Raw genomic sequence first — 25,748 nt, forward strand, 5'->3', positions numbered from 1 at the left:
GTGGCAGGGCAGCCCCCAGCCCGCTCAGGAGGGAGACCCGCCCGGTGGCACTGCCGGGGCCGGCGATTTCGGGACGAGCGCGATCCCAGCCTGACTTGGCTGAGGTGGCAGCACCCACGGGAAACGGGTGCTGGAAAACAGACCTCTTGGGGAGAGAGGCTGGGCTGGAAAGAGGTAGTGCTGCCTTGTCCTTCCATTTTTCTTTTTTTATTTATTCGGGTCTTTTTTTTTTTTTTTTCTTTTGTGTTTTGGGGGAGGGGGGTTCTCTTCTTACCCGTGGGTTGGTTTTTTTTCTTTCTTGGAAAGGCCCCACTTAGGAGTTAGAGACTCTCATTGCTCTGGATTTTAGTTGGAGAAGTGTTGTTCTGGTGTTCTCCTCTGTGCCATAATACCACTCTTCCAACTTTGTAAATAAAGAGCTATTCACATCGCGGAAGGTAGTAAGAATAAAAGGGATTCACTTCTTGCAAACAGCTCTTCCCAGAGACAGAAGACATAAATATATTTGGGGCAATGAGCTGAATTTTCTATTTAAGAAAGAAAGAACATGAGGAATAGAAGCCTATACCCAGCAAAACTCAAGCCTGCACCGGGGCTTTGCTTGGAGGGAATGACACCGATTTCCTTCAGTGCCTTTTGGAAAAAATACTAACTGATCCTAAAAGGAGAGCTAGTAACATCTATGACAAAGTGTGGGGCCTTGATCAGACACCAAAGGAGAAAAGAAACAAATGCATGCTTACTACTTAGCACGCAGATAATTTTTTTTTTTTCTGACTACACCAACTATGGGAAAACATTTCGCGAAGTGCTCCCTTCCTCCACCCCCCTCCCCAGCTCACTTATCTGGACAGATGGTATTTTACTTGGGTGTGCTTCCTAAGCCAGGAAACTTCACCACATTTTTGTTAGCAGGCCCCTTGAAAAATAAAATTACGTATTAAGTAGTTTGCAGTTTGCCTAGCTGTGCTCTCGTTTTAGGTCATAGCTGGAGGGTAGGGATGGGATCTTCCAGGTTTTGCGGTATTTTAAGCTGTGGCAAAAGTGTAACATTCTCAGTTGAGCTGCTGCTGAGCACGTTCGGTGCCTTGTGCGTTTAGAGAGGTCACTTTTGTCCTCGTCGGTGAGAGGACTGCACGGGGAATGTGGTTCGGGCATTGCAATTTCAAAATTAGAAAAACCCAAACAAACAAAACAACAGCAGCCAACTCACCACCAAACCCAGTATTTTTATTTCAAAATGTGGTTCTCCACTGCTCTTCCCGGGGCTCTGCTGCTAGACTGCAGAGCGTGGCTGTGCCCGTGCGTCGGTATCTGTGTGTCCGTGCATTAAAAATAAAATACTTGTTGATAACAGCTCTTCTTCCACCCTCTCCCCCACCCCCTCCCCTCTCTTTGTGTGCCACCGCCCGGTAGGCACCCGTTGTTCCCCCTCTTAGCTCTGGTCTTTGAGAAGTGCGAGCTGGCGACCTGCACGCCCCGGGAGCCCGGCGTGGCCGGCGGGGACGTCTGCTCCTCCGACTCCTTCAACGAGGACATCGCCGTCTTCGCTAAACAGGTCCGGCACCTCTCCCCCCGCCCCCGACCCTCACCAGCGCTCCCACAGCCTCCTCAGCGCCTCGACCCACACGGCCGGGTGTCGGCAGGGGCAGCCTCCCTTTCCCCCCCGGCGCCCCCTCTCCGGCCGGGCGGAGGTGCGCCCTGGTGGCCCGGCTGGCCCTGACCTCCCCCCACCCCGGCCGGAGCCCCTCCGCGCTGCCGGGCTGGGGCTCCCGGGCTTTGCCCTCCTGCATTAGAGATAGGGAAAGGTAGCTGTGGCCGAGTTGGAGGCAGAGGGAGCGGGAGGCAGGCAGGGCACCCACAGGAGAAGGCTCTCGTGGGACCGGCGGCCGCCTCAGTGCCGGACCGGCAGGAGCAGAGCGGGCTCCTCTCCACAGCTCGGTGACTCGCCAGCCCGGATTTTGGTACCGGCCGGTTTTGTCAAAGGGATTTTCCCCTTTCGGGTGATCCGGTTATGGGGCTAAAGACAGAAGCTGTAGCTCACAACGCTTTTCCTTCTTCTTGCAGGTCCGCGCCGAAAAACCACTCTTTTCTTCAAATCCAGAGTTGGACAATTTGGTAAGGCCTGCTCCCTCTTCCACCGCACTCCCCTCTCGCCCTTCCCGACCCCTCCGCCAGCTGCGGGCAGGCGCCCTCCTCCTCCGGGCCGGGACCGGGCCGAGCGGGGCGGCGGGGCAGCGGCTGCCGGGCCGGGCACCGGGCTGCTCCGGCTTGGGAGCGGGGCGCCGTCCGGTCGGCAAGTTGCCGTCAAGGGGCTTCAGAGAGCTTTATTCTTAGACTAGTCAGAGCAAGGTCTCAAGCCCCATGCATTGCAAAGCTGAGTTTGAAAGCCACGGGAAGCTAAAAGTGAAGGAAGTAACTGCTTAAGAAGAGAGAGCTGGAGATTTCTAATGTAATTCTTTTGCTAATGTGAACGATTTCAATATTCAAAGTGCCTAAATCCGCTTGTAAAGAAGATGCCAACCTATTCAAACAGACATTCACCCCCCTTTCTCCTGCGGGCGGGGGTGGGGGTGGGAGCGTGTGTTTGACTTCTGTGCGGACCGTCAGGGGTGAGGGCCGGGGTGCTGAGAGGGGAACGAGGAGAGGAAGAGGTTTTTCTCCAAGATCGCGCAAATAAACCACTAATCACCGCTTCTGGAATAAATATGATAAAAATCGAGTGTTTAGGTTAAAGTTGATCAAAATTGTTGAAGCGTGACCAATGAGCTAAAATCCTGGATAATGACCGCGCGCCCTGACAATCCCCTTCTCCCCCTTTCCCACTCGGGCTCGAGGCTCTGCCCAGCCCCCTTGCTCCTGTCTCCCACGTAACCCCTTGCTCAAAACTTTCTTGCAGATGATCCAAGCAATACAAGTACTAAGGTTTCATCTTTTGGAATTAGAAAAGGTAAGAGTCACGGAGGTGGGCGGGGGGCACGGCATTCCCTGCCCCCTCTCCCCTCCCCCGCCCCAGCCCCCCTCCCCCGGCTCCCTTCCTCCCGACTGTTTGGGCTGACTTGTAAACATGGCCAGAGAAGACAGGGGTAATGCATTGTGACACTGTAACCTGTGCCATCAGAGCATGTGACACCCGACAGATATGCCCAGACCGTTTTTTTCCCCCTTTTTGTGTGTGTGTAATTTCAATATTTTCTAATATTAAATATTAAACCCTTTTCATCCTTCTTACCCCTTTCCTCAGTAGAAGCTCTTTTTCCCGCTCAGAAATATTATGTTTAACAAAAAGAAATGAAATCACTCGTTCTCCTATGCGGCTCTGGCAGGCACATTAACCCCAAGCAAGCGCTAAATGTTTGGAAGAGGCAGGGGCCCCTGCGAGGCGTGGGCAGGGGCTGTGCCCTGGGACGAGAATGGCTCTTCCCACAACCTCAGCAAGTAGCTTCGTTTTACTGCTCCCGGCCATTTAGACCTTTTTTTAGCCCCGGTTTAAACTGATCCCGTCCCGAGTGACTAGTTGTACCTGTCTGGGTTGTGTATGCTCCGGTGATACCACCTGGGTCCAGCGCCCAGTGTTCCGATGTTATCACCAAATCCGATTTTCTTCAGCACACAAGTCCGAGCCCACTATCTCTCTCTCTCTAACTTGTTGCTGCAGCAAGTCTCTAGAGAATAATATGTGCTGCAACAATTTCTCTATTGTTTCCTTGCCTTCAACTATTGTCCCCCTTAATTAGAGTTACTTGTGGAGTAGATCAGAGGGTTGAACTTGTTACTAAAAAAAAAAAAAAAAAGCTGCAATACGATATTTTGCCATTATTTATCCTATTATTCTTGTTATTCTTTTCAGGTTCATGAATTGTGTGATAATTTCTGCCATCGGTACATTAGTTGTTTGAAAGGAAAAATGCCAATAGACCTTGTTATTGATGAAAGGGATGGCAGCTCCAAATCAGACCATGAAGAACTCTCAGGATCTTCCACAAATTTAGCCGATCATGTAAGTCCTTCTGCTTTCTTTATGACACTTTTTAAGTTTTTAACCTGCTTAGAGGATCTGTTCTGGATTTCCTTGCTTTGCCACTGTTGTCGATTAGTATTATTACTACCTTAAACTCCTGCAAGCTCGAATCCCATCTTCAAACGTTCTTCCCTCTCACTTTGCACAGTTATAGAAATGCAAAAGGTTCCTTCAGTTTTCATCTGTAAAGCATCGAGTTAGCAATGGTTTGTAAAGTTTCCTGGTCTGGGCAGCTTGGAGAGCTAGCAAACTGTTGGTTTGGTGTGGGGATCGGTGCTTTCTCCTGTTCTTTGCCAACTTTGTAATCAATGCATCAATGCAAGGAAACACAGACAAGAAAGTTAGGAAGAAAGTTTGCTGATTTTCTCCCCCCTCCCCTCTTGTGGGGATGACAAGTGATGAGAATTATTGGCAATACTACACTGCATTAAAAAAAAGGGGTTAACACATTAGAGTTTCCAATGCTTTTGCTTTATAGCAACTTATTGTCAGAATATGGACTTATTGCCAAACGCCTGAAGCATCTTCATAATAAAAGACAGTAACCTTGATGAAGCAATTATTAACAATGTATTACAGAAAGTTGGAGAGAATGATGATTGAGTAACCGTAGGTTAGCGGTTGATTTTAACGCTTTAGGAGTTGGTGAATTAGTGTAATGTGTGTAGGACTGAACATTGGTGTGCGTGGTGAGGATAGTGCCTTTGTTTTTCCGGGTTTTTGAGCGGCTCCTCTGATCCTTCAAAAGATGTAGATGCAGAGAGACTTCGGGATGTGGAGGGAAAGATTGCCGCTGGTAGAGCAGAAAAGGGAAGGAATAGCTCTGGTTAAAAAGGGTGGGTGTGAACTCCACTTTATTTATAGGAACGCATCCCTGGGGGGCAAAGGGGTTTATACAGTTTTAGATTCAATTGAACTAATAATCTAAATGATAGAGTCTAATATTTTAGCGGTTGAAATATTAATTTAACACCCGGTGTGAAGTTAACCATGCTTTCTGCACAGGCGCCTGCCTTTATTTCCCAGTGTGTTAAGAAGAGTAACTGGAAGCCCAGGGAGAATGAGCTTTCTAGGAGCTTTTGTTTCCTTTGAAAACATGTTGGTTTTGTGTGTATTTGGTAATTACATTAGACCTGGACTGAAGCTGAATTGGGAGATAAAATAATAATAAATTCTTCTGAATGTCCCCCTTCTGGCGTGGCTTAGTTACGGGAAATATTTTTGGACCCAAGCCTTAGCTTTCATTTTCTCATTTGTATTCAGTAAACATTGCATGACAAGGTTTGTGCTATGTTTTACATTTTAAATCTATTATTTTGAGAGAAAAAAATGTATGCAGATCTTCCTTAAAGTTTCTCTGCTTATCAGCTAACTCACATGTAGGTAATAAACTCCATGAGGCATGACACAATTTCAAAAATATTTGTTTCATGGCATTTTACAACCCTAAATTCGTGGGCATAAGTATTCTGGGAGAGTACTAGAAAAGAAATTGAAATGAGTGGCAACCTGAAAGATAGTGAGTCACTGTGTAAAATTTAGAGAAACAGAAAAAAAAAAATACATGTTTCTCCAGTACAGTTTCTTTACAAGAGCGTGTTTCAAGTGGAAGTGTAGAAATGGAGCATGCTTATGTTTATATTGAAGAGATTAGATAAACTAGCCTGTTTAGGGTTCTGGCAGATGGCAAATGCTCAAGCCAATTTGCAGTGCTCCATTATAATATTTAAATTCACACACAATGATAGGACAGGAGTGGAGGGGGTTAGCATTTTGATAATTTGGTAACTATTATCTTCCCTAAGAAGAATCTCCTCTTGCTTTTGTGGCCCCAAAAACAAACTCAAATAAATATGACAACCCATTTATCTTGCACCCGTTAGGGTTTACCACTTCATTGGGTATTATAATTTAAAGCCTTTTATTTCCTGGAGATTTGAGCTATAACATTTTTACTTTAGCCCCCTGCTATTTGTTTTGAAAGGAAGCAATAATTTGTGCAACCAGAACACCAACTGGGAAATGAAGAGTTGTATCACATAGTTACATTTTATTCATGCGTTTTGGGAAATGTGTCTCCTTATTGGATTTTTTTTTTTTTTTTTGTATATAAGCTTGTTTTCCTGACAAAACTTTAACACCTTTTTATAGCTTAGTCAAACTACCATGTTTTATATTTTTACACTGTACAATGTTCTAGCAGAAAGAAATGCATCTTTATTCATAGAAAAGAAAAGCTTTTAAAAAATGGCTAATGTAAACACACAAGTCTATTAAAAATGAGCTACTGAGCATCTACCTGAAAATACAGCAGTTCAAGCATGCAAATTTGCCCAATTTGGCTCTCCAGGTTTATTTTTTTCATTTGCCTTGATATGCATATTTAATATATAGCCTTAGGCTAGATCTCATTTGGTGAAAGTTGGTGTAGGGGTGATGATGAGCCACTTCAGAAGGACAGAGACAGCATGTTGTTTCCTCTGTTTTATGTATTGGCCCACTATTCTGATCCAGGGTCTTCCTCTCATGGTTTTATTTGCACATGAAATACTAGGAGCATTTCAACTGATTGGCTATGAATAATGATAGCCCAAAAGAAGTGTAGGTTAATTTGTTGCATGCCAAGGTTTCTCATGTGGAGGTGACAGTTTGTGACAGCTGTTTGACACCCCAAAAATCCATACCCCTCTATTGTTATTAAGTGGTGTAAAGCTACCCTGTGTGTGTTTCATGTGAATGTGAGGGGTGGGAGTAGTGACAGTGGCAGTGCTGAATTAGGAAGTAAGGCAGCTCTCAGCTTTATTGTTTTTTTGGACCTTTAAACAGGCATGAAGGAAAGTAACAGAAAGAATTGTAGGATGAGACGATATTTACCATAAGACTTTAAATGGGGTACTCAAATATTGCATGCTTTCCCATTCAAAATCTACTGCTCTGCTATTTATAGAACTTAATTGTAAACCAAACCCAAAAACAACAAAGGAATGAACTCTTCAGAGATACACCTGTGCTGAGAAAAGGAGACAGCTGAAAGTGGTTGTTCTGTGCATGTTTGGTAATAAATGTGTTTATTGAATTTTATTTTAGTGCGCTATTAACTGTTATGTAATATAGTTAGTGTAAAGGGTCCAGGGACTTGGTAGATCAAATAGTGGAGTGCTGGCCACAAGAAGCTGAAACTTTTGTTATTACTCTGCTGTGTTTAGTAAATATAACAGCCCATAATTAGTGTTTGAATTTTTAACACCCTCAGTTTTTTTTATTGCTCTGAGGTATTAGCTGTAGATGGGAAGAAGGTAATTACAGCTATGCCCTGGCTGAACCAGATTAGTTAGTGGAAAAAAAAAGATAAGAAAAAAGGGAAAAAACCTTTTGCAGCTGCAGTTAAAGTTCGGTTTCCCAGGGCAGACAATTTATTATTGTTCAACTAAACATACCAGGCCCTATCCTGAGTTCTGTGTTCAGCCTGAAATGTCTGATGAGATTGTTTGCAGATCTTTTTTTTTTTTTTCTTATTTCAAGCTATTCAAATTTTTAAAACATGATCATCATAAAATTTGGAGATTTTTAAACTTTTTTTGAACACGCGATAACATTTTTTACTTTAATTACATTAACTTTGTAGTTGGCCTCACCTGATGTCATACAATTCTTCCTTTAGCACAAACCTGTTTTGAAGACTAGTAATTCCACAGAAATTTATGGCTGTCCTTCCATGGCTTTCATGGGAACAGGATCAGGGCCTCAGTCTTTTTGATATTTGTATGTTTTTGTAGCTCAGAGGTAATAATATACAGATCATAATTCCTAAAATATCATTAAAACTGATAGAAATATATACATACATCTCTTTTATAAAAAAAGACTCTTGACAGATTAGAAATCCAGCATCTTAGCCATAGAAGAGAAATATTAGTCGGAATATTAAACCTTTCAGCTCTCACATGAGGAGATACTTTATTTTGTACTTTTGGCTATCCAGACAACTTAACATTTCTTTAATATTTCTCCTCAAAGAATGGTCTGTGCAAATTCTGGGCATTTTGCAGATAAGAAAAACAAAATCAGTGTAGCACATACCTGTTCCAGTAATATAATTAAATCTTCAGGTAAGATTTCACTGAGTAATGAAGAAGTAATTGGGGGTCTCTTGCTAGGGTCTGCAGGTATGCCACACTTTTGTGGACTTCAGAGAAACACCAGATTAGACCCAAAGGTGCCATTTCTGTCTGTAGTGTGTCAGAAGGAAAACTAAGTAGCTAACTGCAACAAAAATAGTGCAAACCTAGAATGTGGCTTAAGACTTAGGGCATTGTGGTACTCCCTGTGATTTTTGAAGGGGCAAAGAGCATCAGGAACTTTCCAAGACTGTAGATAGTGTTGTGCATTCCTGCTTTTTGATGGGTCAAAGTACACTTCTGTCAACAGCTGAAGTCTCAAATTTGAGTCTACAGCTCAGATTTAAGTGTTTTAACTTTAAATTTTGTTCTCTCAAACTGAACAAATAATGTTTTTCAGTATCTATTTGATAACTGTATTCTCTTTTTGGTTTGAGTTGTCTATCAGTCTAGATGAAATGTAGCCACACAGAATGACGTAGAAGGACAATTAAAAAAACCCAACACCCCCCCTGATTTTTCAAGTCTCAGTTCCTTGGTGACAGGTGGATTACGTCTGATTTCAATCTTAATTAGAAAATACAAAACACGCAGCTTTTCAGAACGCTGCCATGTTCTAGGAGACTCAAAAATTGCTCCTGATGCTTTCTTGAAATGCAAAATCAAGGGGCAAGAACAAAAACTTTTACATATGTGCAAAATATCTGATAGATTACTGTGCCTCATTTTTTGTTTCAGTTGTGTAACTTTAGTATGAAAATGTAATCGTATTAAGTATGCATCTTTTGGAAAATAAACCTCAGCAATACCAGGAGTAGTCTTTTTTAGAAAACATAACATACTATGTTGAATTGGAGTTTTTCATATCTTTTTATCTTATTGGAAGTTTCTTTAAATAGTAAGTTCATTATTAAATGCACCTGACATGATCTCTAAGATACCTTCCTGAACTTTGCACACACAAAACACAGACACAGATACACACACAGAAACACACGTGCATGCATGTGATAAATTTCCATGTCCTGCATAGTTTGTTATATCCTCATATATGGCTGGACCTAGTTGCAGATCTTTGGGGGATCAGTCATATCAATCATTCCACTATGTTTACACGTGTTGCTTGTAAGAACAAGGTGGAGCAGGGTTTGGATTGTGTTTGGGTGCATAATGCCATCTGCATCAAGTAGTTCTGTTCAGTTTTGTGTTTGTAAAATTAATTTACTAGACCTTTGATGTTTAGAAACAATAAGCTTTATAGACATTGTAGTTACTTTTATGAAAACAAGTTGTGTTTGTTCTTTTAAGATTAATGATTTTGTCAATTTCATCTGATAAAATTATGTAGGGCCTGATCCTGTCGGAGTTGTATGCTTGAAACTTTACTTAAAATATGAGAGTCAAATCCTGCTCTGCTTACTCACATGGATATCAGCTGGCCTGATTGACTTTACTTTCCAGATATAAATAAGAAGCAGATTCCTTATGGTTAATTGAGTCTTTAATATCAGCATAAAAAGCAGTATGAGATCAGAATCAGCCCTAGCAGGGCTACATACACTGACAAAAAGCTAGCCACACTTTGCCCAGCAGATATTTTGGACATACAAAGTAAGAATTGCAACTTGTCAGAAGATTATCCTATATCAAATTTCTCTGTTACAACATCTCTGTTCAAGAAATCCTGTAGTAGTTAAAAACTCTTATGGTTTCCAGCAGATTTTCAGCATCAACAAAAGAGAAATGTGTCAGATTTGCTTTGTATGCCTTTTGTCCTTTCTGTTGCTCTTTTCTAGATTTAGCAAAATTCAATGGTGGTGCTAAATCAGTTAGTTTTTTTTTAGTTTCAAGGGAAAAAACACTGGTAAAATTGTGTTTTCTAGGGAAGGCTGTGTGTAAATGAGAAACAGTGGATAGCGGTGGAGTGATCTCCTGTGGCCCTGCTAGTACAAGCTTTCCCCATATTGTCTCCTGCTTTTATATTAATTACAACTTGCATTATCAGCTGTGAGTCTGTAGCCCAGCAAATAGAAAATACTGCCCCTGGAGACACAGCTTCTTGTATCTATTTTCCATCTCCTTCTATTGTGCTCTACTCAGTATTCACTGCTTTTCTCCTAGTAGCACTGCTCTTTAACACAATTAGGTGAGAGCAAGAGGACTACCATATTTGGCTCCCAATTATTAAAACTACTGGGAATAGATACATGTGTGCTGTTCACTTTCTATGGTGTCTGGCATAGTTTAGGTCATACATGTGTGAAATTTTTATAGTATGCACACGTACACAAAATAGACGATTGCATTTTGGCAGATATCACCCACACTCTTCAACGTGTTTCTGCAAAGTATATTACTAAACTTGCAAGAAGAAAGGAGAAGCCATGCTAGCAGTTTGTGTAATTTATCTAAAGCTATATGTTTGGTTTCTTCTTTTCTTTCTTTCTAAATTATTTTTTCAGTGTGATAACTCAATAGAAATTCCATTGAAACTAACAGAAAAAATTGCTACTAATATTAGTGGGCTTTAGACTAGGATCTCTTCAGGTACCTCAACTATACTGATGAAGTTTTCCAGTGAAGTACACTTCAGTGGTGCCATTTGGTTATTTATTTATTTATTTATTTATTTATTTATTTATTTATTGTGAAGGTGTGCATAAAATAAATACTTATGATTAGCCATTTAGCCAAGAATTTTTCTGGGGGCATGTGAGGTTGGAAAAGTTATAGGGGAGAAAAAGATCAGTTCACTGACTTGTGCAATGATCTTAGTCCAAACCAAAAGAATGCTGCCTTTTTATGAGTCTGTAAACTCCACCCCTAAAATTATTTGTCATTTTTTATAATATGAAAGTCTAGATATTTCTCTCCCTTTCAAATTCCTTCAACATTCTGCTGTTGCATTTAGTAAATACCTTATCCTATATTTTCTGTCGTCCAACAAAACTCTGCCAAATAGCTTCCTCAAGAAAACTGTGTCACAAGAAATACATTGAACTCTCAATCAATAGAGTTTGTCTTTCTCAAACCGGATCTACAAACTGAGGTCAAGAACAGCTCAGCCTGGTAGAGACAGCAAGTGCTTTCAGCTGTGGGAAGTCTCATTCAGTGGTCCTTTCCAAATTTTACAGCTTTGAAACAGAAAGGCTGGTCTGGATTTTGAAATATTGTATGATAGGGTTTGGATGACATTTGCCTTAAAACATAGCTGAGCTGTTACCAATTAATTATTGTAACTTTCATACATGTGATAGGAGCTCCAACAGCAGCCAGTGCGAGAGAGCCCGCAGTACACAAAATTAGTATAACTCACTGTTCCCTGAAAAGTTTAGCCTAGGTGAACATGTTGCAATTATTACATTTTCTGAAAGAAGGTTCCAGCACGATGTTGTTGGAGGGCTAAACTCATGCTATGCTATTGTTTCTTTTCTTTTTCATGTATTTCTTCTAGCTCTTTATCTGATTACCATCCGGCAAACAGCTGACGCTAAGAGGCTGCAGAGGGCTGAAGAGCTCCTGTCTGCTGTTTGCCTTCAGCTTGTAGCTATTTGAGTGGCTTCCTAAGTCAGAGATAAAAAGAGAAGCTCATAGGCACAACTGTGTTTTAATCCAGGCTGTAAAGAATCTTGCACAGTTTTCGCCTTTTATTTCTATCTGAACTTTTTGCTAACGTTATTTTCAACATTTTTGTTTTTTTAATAACACCTGGGCTGCTTCAACTTTCAAGACTTCTCATCTTTCTTTTTGTGTGTCTCTCCACCTGACTCTGAAAAATTATGGTAAAATTTGGGGGTTTTGTTTTTCTTGTTTTGTTTGTTTGTTTGTTTTTTAATGAAACAGGGGAATAACAGTATTACAGAAAATTAACACAATAACCTCAATGAATATTAAATACTACTGTTTGGTGGCAGTTTTTTCCTGTTGTAGTTCTGTGTGAGGAGAAGTCGATCAGTTTTCTAGGTTTTGGAGGGGCTGGTGATTTTGTGCCGTAAGCGCTGTTGTGCTGCGCGCTGTGCTGACAGGTTAGGCAAATTTCAGATCCTGACCTGCCTTCTGATCTTACTCATGTCTTCCTGTCATGGAACCACATACGTGGGTGTATGTGTGTGTCTGTCTTTGTAAGGTGAAGGGGATTTGGATCCTTCTTACCCTTTGGTCACCTGAGACTTTACTGGGAACCTTTTGAAGTCGTGGGCTCTTTCCTTTGTCTCTGCTGCGATCCAGGTCAGGCCTGTCAGATTTATGTTGCTGGGTACCGTAGCAAGCCATTACTTGGCAGTTCTGTTCTGTGTTGCTATACAGCATGTGGTACTAATCAGTGCTAGAAGATTACTTTGAGATGTTTCAATATAGATTTTGGGACTTGGTCCCAGTCACACTTACACTGTATTTTACAGTGGGTAAATCAGTTGATTATGTTGAACTTATTCCTACTACACATTGATGTAGATGAGGTCAGAGTCAGTCCTCCTCAAAGAATTTATCCAACTTGTTACTTGCTGCTTTCAGCTTCTCCTCATGCTTTAATAATCTAATGTTATTTCAGAATGAAGATTTAAACCACAGTCAAACCTAAGCAACCTAAGAACTTTTTTTTTGAGGGGAGATTTGTTTGTTTTGTTGTTGAATTATTATAATGTGCTTGATTTAAGCTGTCACATCCAGGTGACAAGTAATGCAGGTCCAACCGCTACTCTGATCTGTTTCATGTGTTCTTGCTCTCCTTTTCTGCCAGAGGAAATTCCATCTCTTGCCTGCCTTCATGTGGTGCTGATAAAGCTCTTCCTGTACAGTAGAATTCCTGTTTTCCTTTAAGCAACAGCAGGGTATTGGGAATGATCAGGAAAGGGGAGGAGGACAGGAGGAGAATACACTCACAAAGTAGCACTAAACTGTAACATTAAGTTTTCCTCACTTATCCTTTTAAATAGCAGCTCCTCTCTCCAGGAAAGCCAATACCCAATAAATTAGAAAGTATACGTGAAGTATGTGACTTAAGTACAGTCGTTCAGCTCTTAGCCAAATTTTGCAAACTTTGTAAGTCTGTCTTCTGCATTCCCTTTTGTAGTGTTTCATGCATAGTAATGTAGCAAGAATTACATAAAAATCACTATACATGTTGTTTTATATAATCACCTGGTGGTTGTTCTTGACAATTCTTGTAAGTGAACTGTTAGAGTGATAAATCTAGAAAGTCTCTTGAAATGTGTCATATCAAGGTGGTGGCTGGGGGTGAAGAAGCATCTTTCTTGGTATATAATGTCTTTCAGAGAAAGCTTGCTTTTTTCCCTCACAACATTGACTTTGCTGGAAGTTTTTCCAGCATTTAAATGGGTGACAGAGAGGTTAGGGAGTGAGGACACACTCCTCTCCCATGTGTGTTCTCCTGTACTTCTTGACAAAATTTCTCTCCTCTTCTCCCCTTGCAGCTGTAGTCAGTCTGGAAAAACAAAGTGTGGGGAGATAGTTTGCATACCAACTATCCTGATCCTAATGAGGACACTGAATATCATAAACTATGTAGGTAGATGCCCTTCTGTCCTCTGCCCCGCCACTACCCTGTAGAGCTCCTTAAGAAACTAAGCTTATGGTTCTCTTGTCTGTCCTGAAATATTGTTTTCCAGTACTATTCAAACAATTAAATTCAGACAACTCTGTGGAAAGTTTAAAAAAGAAAAAAAATCTGTCCTGTGTTTTAACAAGTAAATCTTTGTATCTCCTCTGCTTGCCTTTGCTGAAGAATTATTACACTGTGCAAACAGTATAGGTGTTTGGCACATTTCACAAATGTTAATGTGTATACTTTCCTCCCCTTCCTCCCCTCTTCTCCCGGTTTGCTTTCTGTTCTTCATTTGCTATTGGAATGGGAACCGTGGAAAAAATTCCTTGGCACTCTGACACCAGAATCCTTCATCTTGGAGAGACCACGATGATGCAACCTCAACGCACTCGGCAGGCACACCAGGGCCCTCCAGCGGGGGCCACGCTTCCCAGAGTGGAGACAACAGCAGCGAGCAAGGTAAAAGGTCAAACTTTTTCCCTCCACAAAGTAGGCATGACTAAAATAACTCCAGCTTTTTTCATTATATCAGTACATCTGCCTTTGAGTAAACATGGAGTGGCAGACTTGCAGTACAATCAGCTGTAAGTTAGGGAGACGGTATTTCCTTTTCCTAACCCACTTAGCTGCATTTTATTATTATTTCAAAGCGAAATATCTAATCTTCAAACAAGCTTTGTAATAACAATTGATTAGTTCTGCCAATTCCTTTACAAATTTGGTTATCTACAGTTTATTTTTGTGTGGTGTAAGTAAATATAATGACAGGCATACTCTCCAGCTGCAGTGCAGTTGTTTGAGTTGGGTTAAAGATGGAGAGTTTAACCTGTAGTTTTATCTGAGAAAGTGGCTTCTACATGAAGTTATGAAGCTGCTAAATTATATAAAGTATAAGCAAACCCTGAATTAGACAGAAAAATGTTTCTTGAAATTTTCCTTGTACAGATTTGTTTCTGCCTCTGAAAATCTGAATTCTGAATGGTAAATAGAGATACAGCTGAACTGCAGAACCTCTTCTGTATCTGTATACAGTGAAACTTTCTCAAGGTTCAGGAGGTTTGATTATTATTTCAGGGGGTTTTGCTTTATTTCCTACTGCACCTTATGTGTGGTCATCTGCATCCATGCTGAGTGAGTGTCAAAGGCTGTCATTCTGTTATGATAGTGTTTTACATGTGCTCATTAGAAGAATAAGTGACTCCAGAAGGTGTAAGAGTCAAGCCTCCAGTGCTAAACGTTGGGTAAAGATAGACTGCTGTCCCTCTTGGATCTTGACTCAAGAGTTGATTTTTTTCTTTTTTTTTTTCTTTTTCTGATTTTTTTTAGTTTTTGAGTTTAAGGTGGACTCCATTCTTGTTTTTCTTTGTAAACGTGGTAAGCTTCTGCCAGTGACTCTATAAGGGCTTATGATATGGCCTCACCGTGAGATGTTTCTCCTACATCGTCAGTACTTTGCCTGTCTTTTTCCCCACATGCCCAGCAGAGCCAATTGACAGGGCTGACATCCAAGTAGCCCTGCAGGATCCCAAAACTGTAGAAGGGAGAAGCCTTCAGGGCTAGAGTTGCGTTGACTATTCTCACACTGCAGACTGCTTCCCTCCATGATATTTGCCATGCTCAGACAGGAGAACAGATATGTGATTTCATGTCTCTCACATGGCTCATTGCTTGGCATGGAGCTAGTTCCCCTCATCTGCCTGATGATCTGGTGTTGTACCCCTTGTGATTCTAGGAACTTGCAAAGTTTGTTTCTGGTAGAGTGGTTTGGTTTTGTCTCCTATTTGTAAGAATTGTTTATACATTTGTAATCTTATTGTTGATAGAAAGCAGCTATGGCATAGGGTGTGATCCAACTCCAAAATGAGTCACAAGGACTTTTTGCTATGGAATTAAACTGGAGCTGTACAAGACCAAGCATGAACTGTTACAGCTTCAACAGCTAATGGTAGGGAGAGCTTGACTGCTAAACAGCATATTGGTGTTTTCTGTCTATGGGCTGGCCACAGGCTTTATTGTTTATCAAATGTTTGCGTGTGTATGTAGCTAAAGTGCCTGGTGTAGCAGATGATTTGCCTTCTTAAAAATGATTCCTTTGATTGGTCTGCCATCTTCATTCCCCCCCTAGGGAGGAAGTTTCTTCAGACCTGTATCGCCACTCTGCCCCAGGAACCCCTGAGAAACTAGAAAAGTTCCTTCATTGAGCCATGCTTGATATGAAGAAGTCCCTTGTATCCATATCCAGGGATTTTGCACTTCATAGTCTCTGATATCTTGTCGTGTAATTCTGTGTGCTTGGGAAATATTGCTAAGTATTAGAAAAAGCAGTTGATGATTACTTTGCCAATATATATGAATTCAACAAACCTGTTACTCATTTCTGCAGAAGAGGGACAGCCTCTTGTGGGGCCAAATCAGTCACTAGTGCAGTCCAGTCTAGCAGGGTAAAACATTGTTAGTATGTTTCCCTTTGTGCTCATCTGGGCCTTCTAAAGGGAAGCCGATGTCCAGTGGCAAATCACGGTTTCATTCAGCTGCTGGCAGCTGAAAGATTATTCTACAGCACCAGCAGAATTCCCACTGGAGATGGCTCTGGATTGCTCTTTCCCTCTCAGTCCTGGGAAAGAGTAAAGAGAGTGAGGTCTGTCTTGAATTTTCCTTAGGCTTTCATGAGGGCGGGGGTGGAAATTTACCTTATAGTTCCTGTGCTGGCAGTGAGCTGGTCCCAGACTATGCCAAGAAGGACAGATGTCCTCTTGAGCTGTTCCAGTGCAGGTACTTACCTGGGTCAACTTGGTTTCCCTGCAGTTTTGCCAAGAGCTTCCACAAATGCTGCTTCAAGTATTCCACTTGCCCCAAAGGATTTCTTGGAAATGGGAGCTCATTAGAGAGTCTTGGGTTACATTAGCAACTTACAGTCTTCTCCACTAATGCCTGGTGGCAGCAGAGATTGATTCATCCTAGAATCAGTCTCTTCTGGCTTTTGAGAGCACTCTTTCTAGGGGTCTCTGCTTTTGCCTTGAGTGTATGATGTGCATCCTGTGATTTATTTTTTATCACTATTATTATTTTATTTTTATTTTATTTTGGGGAGGGAGGAGATGGAAAGGATTTGGGTGAGTGATGACTTTTTCGCAGACTTTCTCTGCATGAGGTAGATCTATTTATTACCTGGAAGAATCCATCCATAATTCTTACAGTTTGAACCTAATAAAAAAGGTGTAGGCATTTTGTCTCTTTATGGAGGACAGTCTCTCCGCTACAGTGCATGGCTGCTCTTTGGCATCAAAAGGGTTAATCTAGTCTGTGTTTGGTATTATTAGAAACATGCTGGCATTGGAAGAGTTAAGTAAAGGGCCTTCAGGCAGTAAATGTTGAAAGATTATCCTAATTTTATTAGCGGTGAGTGTCTATGTTGTTCTTAGCATGTCACCTCACTTGTTCAACAGAAAACTAAGCTATACAACATATTGATCATCTGGCAAACCAAAGTAGTAGTGATCTGTAATCCACCAAGCATTTATTGACTTCATCCCAGTTCAGATCCACAAATGCAAATCAATGCTGTATAATACTATTTTAAAGATTAGTAATTATGTAGTAGGTCTGATCAACTTTCCCCCTGCCCTGGAAAGAGTTAACTGTATGTAATAATAAAAATAAAACACTCTAAACATCTTACAAAGGAGAAAAAGGAGAAGCTGATTTAATGGTCTAATGAGGCCATCTTCCAGAGACTTGTTTTGTGTAGGGCTTGCTTTGACCTTTCGCTTTGCTCAGGAGCCCAACGCTTCATTTTTCACATTCTTGCAATTACGTTAACGCTTCAAGCATTTCTGACTCCAAGTCAGCTAGCAACACCAGGCATAACTCAACACTGTGAGTTTTTCTCCTCTCTGTAGATTCATTAACAGGTCACTGGGGTCCCAACTGAAATTTAAAACTGACTGGTTCTGTTGGGTTAGCTGAGTTATAGCAAGGGAGATGGCAGGAAAGGGGGTGAGAGAAGGGGAGGGGAAAGAGAAGACCCTGGGGTTTTTGCCAAGGAATATATGTGTAAAAACTCTAAGTGGAAGATTAAAAGGTGTGTGTAGCTTTATCATCCACCCTTTTCTTTGGAGGGGAAAAAACACATCTGAAAGTCTTCTGGGGTATTGTGTTTTCTTTATTCTTTGTGAAGCAAAGTGAAAACAGCCACTGCCTTTACATAAAAGGCTAAATGACTTCTAGAATTTGGCATCAGTTTGTACCTCAGTGATGGATATGATGCTCCCAGACTTTAATTCCTATTTAATTTCTTTATGGGATATTGCAAATAATGAATATGGCAGATTATGCATGAAAAATGGGAAATAAATCTTTTTAAGGTTTAAAAACATGTGGTCTACAGGAAAGCACCAGGGAATAATTTCAGCTTCATATTTTATGATACCAGGATTGTATACCTGATCTGTCATATTCATAGTTCACTCACTCAAAGGGCCTGATCCATCAAGTCAGATGGAGGCTGTCTTCCTTCAGGACCTTTCAAAAAGTTCAGCATCTTTTTAGGATTAGACTTGGGGTTACAAACTTGATCATAAGTAAGAAGCCAGAGATTAGAAAATGTTGATAGGTTATGGACCAGTAAAAATATAAGTGAGTATCATATCTATTTTGCTTTACATACGTGAGTGAGTAGCTCATTTTTGTGTGGCTTTTTAGGCTTAATTATTTTTTTTTTTATGTAACTACTTGTGCTGAATGATCTGCCCCTTTATAAATAATATCTGAGGCTACTCTCTAGGGCAAATCTCAAAGTAGTTTAGAAGCACTTCTGTGCCAGCTTGATGTCTGTCCATGATAGCTTTCTTTGGCAAAGACTCCATAATCTGATTCAGGACAAAGTCAACTAAGATATTAACTTAAATGAAGCATCCATCACAGGTTAACTCTCTGGACTGATGTTTGTTGGAAAAATTAAGTAGTTTTATTTCTTATTCAGTATGTACCATCCTGTAATAATGACAGTATGCAAATCGAATTTGTTTGCAAAACTATGTAATAAAGCCCAAAGGTCTATTTTAGTATTAGAAACTCTACTGGCACTACACAAAGCTTAGAGTCAAACTCCAGTAGTTAGAAAGAGGAGAGGAATATGTTGATGTTAGCAACAATTAAAAAATAACATATTCATGCAAAATCTTCGGAAGCTAATCCAAAGGCTAATGTTACAACTTCTTTTTCCTAGTTCTGCAAGTATGGTAAGCCTGCTGAAGCTAGTATGCATATTCATCATAAAGATTCAGAACACATTTTTATTCCTTTGTATTTTTACCTATAAAGCAGTAGGGTATGGTTTTATTGGAAGGGAGCTGCCTTCTGTAAGAAAGGAAATTCCTGACAGAAAGGCTCAAACATGCAGACTGAAAAATCAAACTTGCTAATAAATAATGCTTCACTGGAGATGCATTGTTTCAGAAGGCACAGCTCTCATAAAGGTGAACTGTATGAAGTATGAAAAACTCTTAAAGAACAATGACTTTTTTCAACTGAGGAAGATACAGGAAGCGAGTAGCCCTTATTAATTCATCTTTTCCTTTCAAGTTTGAGGGGCCCGTCCTTGTGTTGATATGTATGAGTAATTCCCATTAATGGTGATGGGAGTTACGCATGTGCACTGACAGAAGAATAGACCCCTTAGTGTTCAAAGCACATGAAATTTACATTTTTTCCATTGCTGTAATTGAGATGTTGACAAATTGGAGAATATTGATGAGCCTTTGTTTTAAGTATTTCTTGCCAAGTTTGCTTTATTTTTTCATGGTTTGAACAATGGTGTGGGTTCAGCAGCAATGAGTAATAAGGGTAGAGTACAGATAACTTTGATTTCAATATTTTGATGTGCCAATAAGAAGTAAATTCTTAGGCAAATGGAATATGTTGTTTTAATCATTAGCTATGCATGAAAGAAAAATTGATGTTGACATCTTTGCTGTAAAATGGTTGTAATGGGGCCTTCCTTACAATTCATTTTTGTAAAATTCATTTTGTACATTTTGCAGCAATTGAACAATCCCTGCACTGTGAATAGGCAGAATTCCCAGAAATACTGAGACAGTTGGCCCAGTAACTGCTGAGCTCACACTGCACACCACATGCACATTAACCATGATCATGCCAGAACCAGCTTAGCTAAATATAGTCAAATTTTGCTATCCTCCCATCCTTTCTTTTATTTCTGTCTATTAGGTGAAAAAATAAATGTTTGCTGACTCCAGCAATTAAACAATAACTGCAAAAAGACGTGCGTCCCTACCCACTGTTCAATAAATAGCATTAAAATTTCAGAGTGAATTTTCATTTCACTGTACAGTTTTCTAATAATCAGGCTGGTAGCAACTGCAGATTCCTCACCTTTTATTAAATTACAGCTTAGAGAGTGTGTGTGTGTGGTGTTTAAAATATTATAGTTGTATTCAAGTTACTCACCTCACTCTTACCTTTTAATCCATGTAGGTTTGTATATTCAGATGTAGAAAAAAATCTACATACACATTTACTTCCATATTTGTAGTATGTTTTGCTGGGGTTTCAAATGCAGCCTAGTAAAACTCTGTCAATGGAATGTTTTCATAGTGGCAGTAATCTCTTTAAAATAACCCTAAATACAATATGACAGATGCCATCTGGAATAATCTTTTGCTAGTTGCTTTCAACTTTTATTTTTTCCTACAGCTAAGTTCATCTAAAACTGGTCACTTACTGTTACAGTAAACATAGTGAACTCTTTCCTCCACTTTTGTATGTGAATGTTCAGAGAAAAAAAAAACCTGCATGATTTTACTTAAGAGATTGTTACTGTGGAGAGGTTTGTCTCTGATTTCATGTTTCTTGGTATTTTTAAATATAAGTATGTGTATATGTGCGTATATATATTTATTTATGCATTTGTATTTCAAAACACAAAGGTAGGATTCCCCCTTAGGCCATTCCTTCCATCTCAGATCCTATCCAGCCTAACCCAATTTGCCTCCAAATGCTAGATAACATTCCATTCACTAAAGTATAATTGTATGTTTGCAACAATATTAATGGCTTCAAAATGCAGCACATTCAAATATACTGTATTAAGTGCTTAAATATCTTCCTGTGTTGTTACAGACTAATTTCTTCCTATATATACCAATTTATTTTAAAGATCTAGTGTTGGAATCTCTGGATTTTTTTTAACATAGTTGTGTAAAGGGATGTCTCTTGATGCCTGTTAGAGTTTAATTTAGAGTAGTAATTAAACTTGAATACTGCCTCATAAACAAAAGATAAACAATAAACCAGCCACGTTCCCTGCTGTTTCATAGCTTTCTTTCCCAGATGTTTTAGCCTGATAATTTTTACACAGTGAACTACCTAACACGGAGCGCTGTGGACAGAGGTCAAAGCCTAGTTCTTTGTAATGTTTTTATAAAAACTTTTCATTAATGAAATACTACAGGGTTTCCTTTGTGTAGCAGATAAAATTGTCAGATACCGAAGGACACTCATTATTTGACTTTTTCATTCTCTCCCTCTTGTTTAATAAGACAGCTCTTATTTAGAAAAAAAAAAATGAACCCATGAGCTTTATTTTAAGTGTTGATGACCAAGAAATGTTTCTATTTCCTAATGTGGGGGTGCCTGAAGAGTACATTGGAATACTCTGTGTCGTCCCTGAAAAATAAGAATGCCCTTGCAGGAGCTGCTCTCTCCACGTTGATCCTAAGCAAGTACGGAAGTGTTCACAGTGGAAGGCTTTTAATTTTTCAAACTGCTCCTCGGGCTGCCAAAGCCTGTGTGTCCATCTCTGGAGCGCTCCTGTGCCAGCCATGATCCTTCTAATTGCCAGGTACTGGTAGGCCGTTCAGCTGCAGGAGCCATGTTATTTTCACTGGCTGGGGTAATTACTGAAAGCTGAGAATAGCTGCACTAAAGACACAGGGATACTTTCATGATCCCATTAGCATAAGAGAGGGTAAATTATTCATGCCAAGTGAGGATTCTATGGGGAAAAGTATAGTTAATGCACATAGTTTTTAAATGTATCCCTTTCTGCTCTGAGACTAAATTCTTGTTGGATTCAGTTCTCAGACATTTACGGGAAAGCTCTAGTGGCATGTTAGACGCAGTTCATCTCTCTCTGTTTGCAGCGCTCTCAATAGAGACCATCTGGCACAGATCCAAAAGGTGATTAAACAAAATGATCAGCTCTTGTTGCTGTGTTACATGTCCAATACTCTGGATTAAAAAACATGACCCACAACAGTCAGCTAACAAAATTTTTTTTTCCCCCCCTCTTTCCCGTTCCTCTGTAAGAATTCAGATGGTCCACAAATGTCTATGCCATCTTTGTGTCCTTATGGCCCATAATCATGAACAGGTTGTGCAAATGGCTCTTTCTGTAACACGGTCTGTTCCAGCAGCATAGAAACATTTCATATTAATTGGGTCAGTCTAATGTTCATAATGACATGGGGAAAAATTGCCCAAATGTGTTCTTATAGTAAACACTTAAAATGTGCCTTTCTCCGACTAGAAAGTGAAATTTGACATCAGGCTCATGTAGCTGATTTATTTTTTAAGATGGACGAAAATCAAAACATGACACTGTCATCTTAAAATAGTTTAAAGCCCCTTCTAACCAAATAAAAAAAAAGGCAGGGGGTGGGGGGAGGGATATGCTGTGGTTTAACACCACAATCAGGGAATGAATTTACAGTGCTATTCAGAAGAGCACTCCCTTATCATAAACAAGCTGATAATCACACTGAATCTAACTCCCAATTAGCTCTTTCTTTGCTCACAGAGATCGGCATACATGTCCTCCTTAAGCCATGATATGTTGCTGTTGAGTCAGACAGAACGTTTGTATACCTTATGTCATATTCAGAATGTCAGGATTAATGCAATATATTTACCAGAAAACCCATCTAATCAGCAAGGTAATTTTTCAAACCAATCCCTTCAATGCCTGAGCTAAGGTAAAAATGCCAAGACTGTGAAGAGAGGACATATGTATCTTATCTTTTTGGGGTTGCATCAAATGCCAAGTACTAGCGTAAATTCAACAGATACCAGACATTGTTGGAAAGTAATTAAAGAAATATTGAAATTAAACCTACCATATGAGTGAAATATTTGTAGGCCCATTTTGTTGCATGCATAACAATTTGCGTGGAATTGAACAGTATTTCTTTCTCTTGTACATCTAGAGTTGTACTTTGTTAAACAGGACAGAGGAATCACCTCTGTAACTTCAGCCATAGGATTGGAGGGATCTGTTTAATGCTGAGGGTGTTTACAGTCCAAAATCAGTAGATTTACTTAGAGGAGATATTTATTTAAGGGAAAAAAAAAAAAAAAAAAGAGACAGAGAGAGAGAGAACTGAAAGGCTTCAAATCTATGCCAAGAAAAATAAAATTCCACTTCTAAAAGTTTAAAAGAACCACTGTCAGTCTCCCTTACTGTGCAAGGTGGTTGTGGTTTAACCTCAGCTGGCAGCTCAGCCCCACACAGTCACTTTCCCATTCCCCCTCTGCCAGTGAGATGGGGGAGAGAACCTGAAGGGTAAAAGTGAAAAAACCCATGGGTTGAGATAAAGACAATGGAATGGTAAAGCAAAACAAGGAATTCATTCAGTGCTTCCCCTCAGCAGACAGGTGTTCAGCCACTTCAAGGGAAGCAGAGCTCCATCATGCATAAGAGTGGTGACTTGGGACAACAATTACGTCACTCTGAGCATCTTCCCTTTCTCTTTTCCACAGCTCTGTGCACTGAGCAATGCACCATATGGTGTGGGGATATCCTTTTGGTGAGCTGGGGTCACCTATCCCAGGTGTGTGTGCTCCCAAGTTCTTGTGCCCTCCAGCCTCCGTGCTGGTGATACAAGTGCTGCTCAGCAGCAGAAAAACCCCAGCCCTATGTTACCAGCACAGTTTCCAGCACAAATCAAAGACATGGCCCCGTAATAGCCACTGTGGAGAAAATGAGCTCTACCCCTAGCACAACCAGAAGGAAGGTGAAAGCCACGGGTAAGAGGTAGCGACCTCTCCAGAGCGCTCGGGGTGGGAGGGCAGGCTCACCGAACTCAGGGCAGCCTGCTGAATGAAAGGGACCCCGATGGCCTTGTGGGGCTTAAGGCTATTACAGGGCAACTCATGCTCTGTTATCATGCTGATTTTCGATTGATTTTTTTGCTGTACAGTACTTGTTGAAGGCCCTCTAGAGCATCAAACACTGCATTATGGCACCACGCATTGTAGTATGCTGGCCTTTTGTCTTAATGCCTTGTCTTTTTGCCTGAGGAGTGCTAACCATCCTGTGATTCTTACACCTTCTGAGCAGCTTTTCTATCTATATAGCAGGGGAAGTAGGACAGGTGAAGAAGACTTGACAGCTGTGTTTATCTCACTGTTAACGTGATTTGACACATTTGTTTACAGTTCTGAATTCTCAAACCATTCTGATTTTGAATTACTGTAAAATGTTGCTTTTCATTTATAAAATCACTTCTCATTTAAGTAACTGATTGCAGGGTATGGATAAAACTGAATGTGGTGTCTAAATATACTTTTGTAATTTAATTTCTAGTAACAAGTACTACAGATTGTTAAAGTTGGTGCTGAGGTTGCAGGAAGATTTATATAGGCTAAAGGCTTCTCCTATTTTCTACCTTCCTATTCACTTAAGTTATTGTATGATTCAGATAGGTTATTCATTCACTAAAAATCAAGCCATCTACCCATCTACATGTAAGCCTTGATAAGCTGAGGATTTTTAAAATCAGATGATGTGTTTAAGATAGCCTCTTCAAATACATGATTGCCATTTTAACCAGTGGTTTCTACTGGTTTGTGAAAGTCTTCGTGCATGCAATAAATGTTAAAGAGTATTTTAAAATGTTTGTAAGAATAACAAAGTACACCTGAAAACACATGTAGAAATTTGGACTTGCAACCTTCTGGAGTTTTGTGAGCTATAAAAAAAGCAGGATAATACAGGGGAACAGTGACAACCACCTTAATTATCCCTCTACCCACAGGCATTATCCAAATAACAAAGTATGGCCACTGGGAAGACATCTGTTATTTTGGTGGGCTCCCTCTCCTTCTCAGCTTTTCACGGGGTAAAGGTGTGTCTGTGTACCCAGGAGTGACTAACTGCAGCTCTGAATCTGAGAGGACCTTGCCTAAGTCACCTGCCCTCTCTGACACGTGCTCTTCCCCCACCGTGCAACGGGCACTAGAGTTCCATGAGTTGTATGGAACGGTCATCTGTTGTCATGGACTGCTCTGATATTCCAGGAAGGCAGGTTTATGTAGAAAATTCAAGTGTGTTCTTTTCTTGGCCTCCTTGAATTTCATAAAATAATATACTGCATTTGTAAATTATTGTATTGTTTATTTAAAAACACATCCTCCTTTTTCCACAAAGATGAAAACATGTGAATGAAATAGCCTTGATCTTTTAACTTTGTATTAAAACTTTGTTTTTAATGAACAAGGCTTATGAAGTAGTAAAAAAAAGGATGGCATGGATCACATCACCACTTCTTTAGTGATGTTTCCATAATGATGAATAGTCTAAAGCAGTGTTCCCAATGTTTGAAAAATTGTTGTATCACTATATACGGGTATTCCTTGTTTAGTGGTTTTGTTTCTTTCCTCCTGAATAAGCACAGCAATTGTAGACCAAGGAAAACTTGAATTCTGTGTTTGTATTTAGCTCCTGGGACTCAAGGGTAATGTTGGTTTTACACAAGTTTATAAAATGCACTGGGTTTTTTTTTCTTCTTCTTTAGGAATTCCTTAGTACTCTAGAGCTATAGAATGGGTTGTGATGCTTAGTGACCTTGCACATCAATAGCTCTGTCTTTTAAACATGGACATTGATTTTTCTCATCCTGGCATGAGAAGATGGAGTATACCCCCTGCTTTGTTGCCTGTGAGTTTTCAGCAGATGCAAAGGCAGTGGTGTCTAAGAATAAAAGCTTAGGGCATCAGAGATGGCAGCAGTATCATGAATAGTCTGCTT

At 40.3% G+C, this 25,748-nt stretch overlaps 1 protein-coding gene across 3 annotated transcripts in view; it reads left to right on the forward strand.

The window, feature by feature from the left end:
• MEIS2 (Meis homeobox 2) overlaps positions 1-25,748 on the forward strand; it is a 174,040-nt gene that overhangs the window by 2,854 nt on the left and 145,438 nt on the right. For all 3 annotated transcript variants that reach the window (XM_088057623.1, XM_005520330.3, XM_088057622.1), the window contains 5 exons: positions 1,417-1,558; positions 2,068-2,118; positions 2,900-2,950; positions 3,851-4,000; positions 14,047-14,161. In XM_088057623.1, the coding sequence (XP_087913749.1) occupies positions 1,417-1,558; positions 2,068-2,118; positions 2,900-2,950; positions 3,851-4,000; positions 14,047-14,161 (509 nt within the window). The remainder of the gene's footprint in view (positions 1-1,416; positions 1,559-2,067; positions 2,119-2,899; positions 2,951-3,850; positions 4,001-14,046; positions 14,162-25,748) is intronic.

Source organism: Pseudopodoces humilis, chromosome 7 (genome assembly GCF_049639895.1).
Source record: "Pseudopodoces humilis isolate 2021_Gansu_Grassland_sample_001 chromosome 7, ASM4963989v1, whole genome shotgun sequence".
NCBI classification, from domain to species: Eukaryota; Metazoa; Chordata; class Aves; order Passeriformes; family Paridae; genus Pseudopodoces; species Pseudopodoces humilis.